General features: G+C 45.5%; 1 protein-coding gene across 1 annotated transcript; it reads right to left on the bottom strand.

Annotated features, from left to right (window-relative positions):
- Nucleotides 1-958: 958 nt before the first annotated feature.
- Nucleotides 959-7973, bottom strand: LOC149427587 (serum amyloid A-5 protein-like). Its single transcript, XM_089667877.1, has 4 exons — nt 7911-7973; nt 3604-3730; nt 1969-2107; nt 959-1227 (listed from the first exon to the last, which is right to left on the bottom strand). The coding sequence occupies exons 2-4, from the start codon at nt 3704-3706 to the stop codon at nt 1086-1088; spliced, it is 384 nt and encodes a 127-aa protein (XP_089524003.1). The 5' UTR covers nt 3707-3730; nt 7911-7973; the 3' UTR covers nt 959-1085.
- Between the last annotated feature and the right edge of the window lie 918 nt (nt 7974-8891).

Here is an 8891-nt window from a genome sequence, read left to right as displayed (position 1 = left end):
ACCCCGCGCTCACTGTGTCCGCTCTCCCCGGACCCCGCGCTCACTGTGTCCGCTCTCCCCGGACCCCGCGCTCACTGTGTCCGCTCTCCCCGGACCCCGCGCTCACTGTGTCCGCTCTCCCCGGACCCCGCGCTCACTGTGTCCGCTCTCCCCGGACCCCGCGCTCACTGTGTCCGCTCTCCCCGGACCCCGCGCTCACTGTGTCCGCTCTCCCCGGACCCCGCGCTCACTGTGTCCGCTCTCCCCGGACCCCGCGCTCACTGTGTCCGCTCTCCCCGGACCCCGCGCTCACTGCTGGTTAAAGCTTTTAGGATGAGTTTTCTTTCTGCTCTAGGAGCATGCAGAACCCCTGACTTCTGTCTGACCAGTGCTGATTGACCCTGTGCTAATCACATGCATTTCCCCCCCCCCCCAAAAAAGAAAAACCTTTCTAGCAATGCACACTAAACTGAGCACGTGCAGAGTGCCTCCTAGAGCTCTGTACTATCAGCAAATGGATTATGGACAGTAGAAGGGGAGGATCAGAGAAGACAGGATCAAACCGCATTTTTACACAATGCAGAGGATTAATCCCTTAGGTTCCACAGCGAGTATAACCAGCATGCTTTACTGCATCTACAGACTGATTGTACTGTTGTGGCTTTAGTGCCACTTTACGCCCCGGTCACACCAACCCAAACTTTGAAATCATGTGACTTCACTGTCAGGTGACATGCTTGATTTGTCATGTGATGGTGTGAGCCAGGGGCGGACTGACCATTTGGAAACTCGGGCACTGCCCGAGGGCCCGGGGTCAGTAGGGGGCCCCTTGAGATGCCCCTGGTACCTTTTTCATAGGCTTTTTTGAGTTTGGGCAAAGACACAGGGGCCCCATGATCCCCTATTGCCCGGGGGCCCCATGAGTTGTCAGTCCGCCCCTGGCCTGGAATAAGTAATGAGACCGAAGATCTGGCAGGAATGATATGTAAAGGTTTATTATTTATCTGCTGATATGAAATGTTTCTGGAATTCCGGATGACATTTGTACAATGTAACATTCATTGATTCGTTGGTGGTTGTAATGTCAGGTGACCGGAAGGCGGGGCTTAGTATTTGCTGGGCAGTCCTGCAGGTCTGTAGCGGTTGGGGTCGCCTCCGTTCCTCCCCCAGCGATTGGCCTCCTGGTCCAGCCGGCTGTCCTCGGCTCCTCTGCCGCTGCCTCTCATCTGGACCGCTTCTCTGCCGTCACTAGAGAAAAATGGAGACCAGAGTCAGCACTCGGGGGGTTAATCAATAAACATCAGATCACCGACTGTCATCCTCTCCTCGGCCTCCCCTCTCCTTCCTGTGAAGGACTCGGCTGTCATCCTCTCCTCGGCCTCCCCTCTCCTTCCTGTGAAGGACTCGGCTGTCAGCCTCTCCTCGGCCTCCCCTCTCCTTCCTTTGAAGGACTCGGCTGTCATCCTCTCCTCGGCCTCCCCTCTCCTTCCTGTGAAGGACTCGGCTGTCAGCCTCTCCTCGGCCTCCCCTCTCCTTCCTGTGAAGGACTCGGCTGTCATCCTCTCCTCGGCCTCCCCTCTCCTTCCTGTGATGGACTCGGCTGTCAGCCTCCCCTCTCCTTCCTGTGAAGGATTTGGTTGTCAGCCTCTCCTCGGCCTCCCCTCTCCTTCCTGTGAAGGACTCGGCTGTCAGCCTCTCCTCGGCCTCCCCTCTCCTTCCTGTGAAGGACTCGGCTGTCAGCCTCTCCTCGGCCTCCCCTCTCCTTCCTGTGAAGGACTCGGCTGTCAGCCTCTCCTCGGCCTCCCCTCTCCTTCCTGTGAAGGACTCGGTTGTCATCCTCTCCTCGGCCTCCCCTCTCCTTCCTGTGAAGGACTCGGTTGTCATCCTCTCCTCGGCCTCCCCTCTCCTTCCTGTGAAGGACTCGGTTGTCAGCGGTTGTCAGCCTCTCCTCGGCCTCCAGTAACAGTCATTGGTTGCTGTGGCTCTTACCTTAACACCCTGGCAGCCCAAGCCCCCCCGGGTCCTCGCTGTGCAGCGTCATAGTTCCCCCGAGCGTGGAAATACTTGTCTGCATTTTTGAAGTTGGCTTCTCTCATATCCATGTAGGCTCTGGCCATGTCACGGGACCCTGAAACACACAGGAGGTACAGAATGTTATATATACTGCTTGGATCAGGGCTGGGGGGCTCCTGAGAGGAGTATATAGGTAGGGTGCTGTGATGTTTTCAGGAAGACGTACTGCACCCTGCCAGACCCCTCCCATCAGGCATGATCTGCCTGCATTGCATAGAGAAGCATAAAGACCCAGTGATGACACCCTGCCAGGCCCTCCCCCTCCCATCAGGCATGATCTGCCTGCTTTGCATAGAGAAGCACAAAGACCCAGTGATGACACCCTGCCAGGCCCCTCCCATCAGGCATGATCTGCCTGCTTTGCATAGAAAAGTACAAAGATCCAGTGATGACACCCTGCCAGGCCCCTCCCATCAGGCATGATCTGCCTGCTTTGCATTGGGAAGCACAAAGACCAAGTGATGACACCCTGCCAGGCCCCTCCCATCAGGCATGATCTGCCTGCTTTGCATTGGGAAGCACAAAGACCAAGTGCTGACATCATGGGGTCTAAAATAAGGTATGGAATGAAAACATGGGACAGCACAGCGGCTAGATGGTTAGCACTTCCACCTGGCAGTACTCGGGTCGTTGGTTCAAATCCCAACCATGGCACCACCTGCCTGGAGTTTGCATGTTCTCCCTGTGTCTGCGTGGGTTTCCTCCGGGTACTCCGCTGGGAGTAGAAAATGAGGGCGTCAGTAGGGGACATGGTGCTTCATCACTGGTGTAATATTTATTTATTTCAGGTACTTGTATAGCGCAGTCAATGTACTCCGCGCTTTACATATATATTGTACATTCACATCAGTCCCTAACCCTCAAGGGGCGTACAATCTAAGGTCCCTAACTCATATCCATACATACACATACTAGGGACAATTTAGACAGGAGCCAATTCACCTACCAGCATGTCTTTGGAGTGTGGGAGGAAACCAGATTACAAGGAGGATACCCACGCAGGCACAGGGAGAACATGCAAAAACCAGGCAGGAGGCTGGGATTCAAACCAGCGACCCGAGTACTGCCAGGGGGAAGTGCTGACCATTTAGCCACTGTGCTGCCCATATATATATATATATATATATATATATATATATATTTTTTTTTTTTTTTTTTTAAATTTCAGGTACTTATATAGCGCCATCAATGTACGCAGCACTTTACATATATATTGTACATTCACATCAGTCCCTAACCCTCAAGGGGCGTACAATCTAAGGTCCCTAACTCACATTCATACATACACATACTAGGGACAATTTAGACAGGAGCCAATTCACCTACCAGCATGTCTTTGGAGTGTGGGAGGAAACCCACGCAGGCACAGGGAGAACATGCAAACTCCAGGCAGGTGGTGCCGGGGTTGGGATTCAAACCAACGACCCTAGTACTGCCAGGTTAGCACCCCAAGGGCCAGATAAGGGCAAGCAAACGGCCACTTCTGGCCCCCTGGCAGCAGTTTGGAGACCACTGCTATAGATGATCTGTACAATGAGAATGAACTCTTACCGAGGGCGGCATCTTTTACAAATTTTCCGGAGTCGCGCATCCATTGAAACTGCGCCTGAGCTACAGCCAGACCAATTAGCAACAGGATGATCGAAGCCTTCATTACGATTCCAAGAGATTCTTCAACCTGCAGAGCGACAGATAAAAGGAAAAAGTCATTTAGCATTCAGTTAAAGTGGAGGTCCAGGCAAAACCAGTGACTCGGGTTTATTAACCACTTGCAATTTTTACATTTGTCACACAGATGTTACATTTTTTTTTTTTTTTTGCAAGAAAATTGCTTAGAACCAGGGTGGATTTGATTTAAATCCCGATTTAAATCACTAGTCAGTAAGGCTTGATGTAAATCCCAGTTTTCTACGTAAAGACTAATTCTTGCTGGTATAACTTTAATATACAAGTAGATGAAGATTTTTAGAATAATAACTTTTCATATTCGTTTTTTTATCCCCAGTTTAATAGGTTAATCATTTATATTTGGACAACTTTTCTGTTGTACTTCGGAAGGAGAAAAATAATCATTACCTTAATAATAACAATTTAAATAGATTTATTCATCTGAAACAATAACATTCCAGCATATGTGATTTGCTTAAACATCCATGTTTGTTAACTAATTTGGCTAAACAAAATATATATATTTTAGGAAACTTAGACTGTCAGCCCCTCCTCCTCACACTGTCAGCCCCTCCCCCTCACACTTAGCTTCACTTTCTTCTTGTGCAGATCTATTCCACTCCAAACAATCAGAAAAATATTGTTTCTATTCTATTCACTGAACTTCTTGAAACTTAGCACTGAAGGGGTTGATTCTGTATTCATAGGTTTGTAGAAGTTAGGATGAAGGTCTTTTTCTTAACCACTTCCCGACCGGCCGTTGCATATAAACGGCCGGACGGTGGCACTGCAGGGTCGGGTGGCCGTCTATAAACGGCCTCCCCGCACCCTGCTTGTGCGTGCTCCCTGGGAGCGCGCAGCACCGCGATCCACTGCCCGCTGTGTCCTCCGGACACAGTGAAACACCGATCGTCGGACGGGACCTCTATACGAGGTCCCGATCATGTGATCACTGATTGGCCAATCAGTGATCACATGAATAGTAGTAAGCAAGATGTCACTTCTGACATCATTGCTTACTATGTGTGAAATCTGTGAATGATCACGGAGGTCACATGGTACAAGGCTATTCACAACAGCCTTGTACCATGTGACAAGCTGTGACCAATCACAGCTCACTCAGTTCTTAATGAGTGCAAGAATGCACACAGAGAGAAAGAGAAATGATTGCTTTTACATCCTATATGGGTGTAAAAGCAATCAGTGTAAAAAAAAAAAAAAAAAAAATCTTCATCACCCCTCACAAGTAGTACAGTGTCACCATGTGACACTGTACTGCTAGGGTGACAGTATGTAAAAAAAAAAAAAAAAAAAAAAAAATAATATAAAAATGTAAAAAAAAAAGTTTAAAAATTATAATTTTTGCTTATAAACTAATTTGGATTTTTTTTTTTTTTACTAAAAAGATAACGGAATAAATTTTGGCTAAGATTTATGATGAAATATTATTTATTTGCAAAATTTTATAAAAAAAACACTTTTTTTCAAATTTTTTGGGCATTTCATTTACATAGCAAAAAAAATACAAATCCCAGTGGTGAATAAATACCACCAAAATAAAGCTTTATCTATCTTAAAAAAATGGTAAAAAATTCATTTGGGTACAGTGTTGCATGACCGCGCAATTGTCATTCAAAGTGTGATAGCGCTAAAAGCTGAAAATTGCCCTGGTCAGGAAGGGGGTAAAAGTGTCCGGTCTGGAAGTGGTTAACTCTGTTCATGTTATAACATTTTTGCTGTGAAGAAGAGGCATGTGATCTCCGCTGAGTCAAATTCAGTTTTGAGAACTGCAAAAGTAAACCGAACATCTGTGATAATATCTTGTAGGCAGAGAAACTGCCCAATAATCTTACAAAAACCTCTGGAAGAGCATGACATTGTGAATGGATTCATGGAATTTATTTACCAAAAAAATTAAACATATACAGCCTTATTCTACATAATTAAAAACCTAATCTTTATTTCATGATGGAATAACCTTTGGATGGTAATCTATTTTCCTCAAAAAGCAGTTTATTTTAAAAAATCCGATTTAAATAAAACAAATCCGATTTAAATAAAAAAAATAAATTTTTTTTTAAAAAATCATTGATTTTTATTCACCCTGCTTAGAACCCTCAAGTATGATTTATTTTCTGAAAGCAGAGACCCTGGAGAATGAAATGGTGGCTGTTGCAGTTTCTTAATGTCACACAATATTTGCACTTCTGTTTATCACAAGTATATTCTCAGAAGAAATGCACTTAAATGAATTTTACTTCACACAGACACAATATAATACCCACCTTTTTGGTATAATATAAAAAATGATGATGCGTCTCGTAAATACCAAGTCTGTCCAGATGTAAAATTGCTCGCTCCTGTGGAATGGTGAACGCTACGGTACCTAAAGCTGTCCATAGGTGACCCTTTAAACGCCTTTAGATTTCAACTTGAGCTCTGATGCTGGAAGTGTTGCTCTTTCTCGGATGTTCGCAGGGATACCACACATGTGGTGCACTCACCGTTTACATATGCATGCGTGTTTGCATTTTTGCTTGAGCACAGAGGAACTGGGGTGCTTTACATTCCCCCCCAAATTTATTTTATTTAACCCTTTCACTGCCAGGTCCGTATGTTGTCCAGACCTGAGAGCGGGATGTTTAAAAATGATCACCACTGCCTGGATCGCTTTTATATGAAAGCTAATCACTGGCTCCTAAGTAAACAGTTGCTATACTTGCTGAAATCTGCATATCTCCTAAAACAGGGCTGGACAAATCTCCAGAAATTGTGTATTGGCTCTTGTGTTCACACACTGCCTCCCATAGACTTCAGTGGGAAATTGCTCCCTGTGGACTTCAGTGGGAAGTTGTTCCCCGTGGACATCAGTGAGAAGTTGTTCCCCGTACACATCAGTGGGAAGTTGTTCCCCGCGGACGTCGGTGGGAAGTTGTTCCCCGCGGACGTCGGTGGGAAGTTGTTCCCCGCGGACGTCGGTGGGAAGTTGTTCCCCGCGGACGTCGGTGGGAAGTTGTTCCCCGCGGACGTCGGTGGGAAGTTGTTCCCCGCGGACGTCGGTGGGAAGTTGTTCCCCGCGGACGTCGGTGGGAAGTTGTTCCCCGCGGACGTCGGTGGGAAGTTGTTCCCCGCGGACGTCGGTGGGAAGTTGTTCCCCGCGGACGTCGGTGGGAAGTTGTTCCCCAAGACCTTCTGGTCTCTAGTTCCCGTGTCACCTCCTCCCATGCTCATCTCCAGGACTTCTCCCAGCCTTTATGGGTGTAAAAGCAATCAGTGTAAAAAAAAAAAAAAAAAAGTCTTCATCACCCCCCACAAGTAGTACAGTGTCACTATGGTCACACTACTGCTAGGGTGACAGTATGTAAAAAACAAAACATAAATAATATTTAAAAAAAAAATAAAAATGTAAAAACATTTTTTGAAAAATTATAATTTTTGGTTATAAACTAATTTGGTTTTTTTTTGTTTTTTTTTACTAAAAAGATAACCGAATACATTTTGTCTAAGATTTATTAAGAAAGATTATTTATTTGCTAAATTTTATAAGAAAAACACTTTTTTTTTTTTGTTTCCAAAATTTTTGGACTTTTATTACTTATATTGCAAAAAAATTAAAATCCCAGTGGTGAATAAATACCACCAAAATAAAGTTTTATCTGCCTCAAAAAAAATTCATATGGGTACAGTGTTGCATGACCGCGCAATTGTCATTCAAAGTGTGATAGCGCTGAAGGCTGAAAATTGGCCCAGACAGGAAGGGGGTGAAAGTGTCTGGACTTGAAGTGGTTAAAAAGCTCAGAAATTTGGGGGGGGGGAGGGGGTGTTGGGACATGTCAACATCCACGCCTTGGTCGCAGTGCTGGTCCCAGATGGTGGATCTGGTGGAGGATTTTATCCCCACCCCTCCAAAAAAAAACAAAACATAAAATAAAGTAAAATAAAAATAAACAAAGTTGTGGATATCTATACATCGTAACACTTTTCTGAATTGTTCAGTCATCTGCTTTGTACAGTTTCTCAAGTACAGCTGATGGCAATGTATTGAAATTCATGTAAACTGCATTCTTAGATGTGCAGAAGTACATAAAACTGAAGTAACAAAAACTCTTTTTGCTGCGATTACAGAGAAAAGCATCAGACGTGTTAGTAAATACAGGGATGTAGTCAGTATAGTGATGGGAGACGCTCACCTAGTCGGGAGATGTGTCCTCCGTGCCTGTCTCTGAAGATGTCCTCCTCCGGCTCTGTCCTCCTATTTATTGTGGTGCTGGGAGTCAGGGGAGGGCTTGAAACCTGTAATCTTTACCTTTTTTTTTTTCAGTTTTTTTATTTTTTATTTTTGCTCCTTTTTTTTTTGGTGAATTCCAGTAAATTTTGTAGCACTGTCTTTTTTTTTTAATTTTTTTTTTTTCTTCTTGTGCCCCCTGCTGGGAATGGTGGGCGCTCCATCATTTGTCAATAGGGGAATTTCCCAGCTGGAAAGGTCAGACTTTATGACTTGACACCCTCAAAGGGGCAAAGTCGGAATCCAGTAACTGGGGGGATTCCCCGCCAAGATGCACAGGGAAGGGATTGCAGAATGTTTGTTTGCTTGATGCAATGTGGGAATAGTACAGGAGGAGTGCAGCGTGTGCCGGGCAATGATTGCATCTGCCTGGGACCACCCTGCCGCTTGTAGATGTAACCCTTAAGGCTAGCTTCACATTTTTGCAATGCGGAACGCACACAAAATCGCACTTCTTCCCGCAATACACACAAAAAAAAAGTGTATCCCTTGTTCAGGCACTAATTCCTAATGATACCCCAATCACACATGAAAACGCATGGAGGGGGATTTACTAAAACTGGAGCGCTCAGAATCTGGTGCCGCTGTGCATCGCAGCCAATCGGCTTCTAAGATCTATTAAGCTTTGACAATAAAACCTGGAAGCTGATTGGTTTCTAGGCAGAGCTGCATCAGATTTTACACTCTCCAGTAGAATGCACCGATTTATCAACCACCGAAAAAAAAAAAAAAAAAAAAAAGATGCTGATTAATGGCATCCTGCGTCCCATACACTTCAATGCAAAATCGCTTCACGTTGACGTCAGTGCAAAAATGCCCGCTAGTGACGTCAGTGCAAAAATGCCCCCTAGTGACGTCAGTGCAAAAATGCCCCCTAGTGACGTCA

The sequence above is a fragment of the Staurois parvus genome, unplaced genomic scaffold (assembly GCF_062004578.1).
Source record: "Staurois parvus isolate SC_StPar_1 unplaced genomic scaffold, SC_StPar_1.0 ptg003640l, whole genome shotgun sequence".
NCBI classification, from domain to species: domain Eukaryota; kingdom Metazoa; phylum Chordata; class Amphibia; order Anura; family Ranidae; genus Staurois; species Staurois parvus.
Note: the sequence above shows the minus strand (reverse complement) of the source record. Positions and strands in the feature narration are given on the sequence as shown.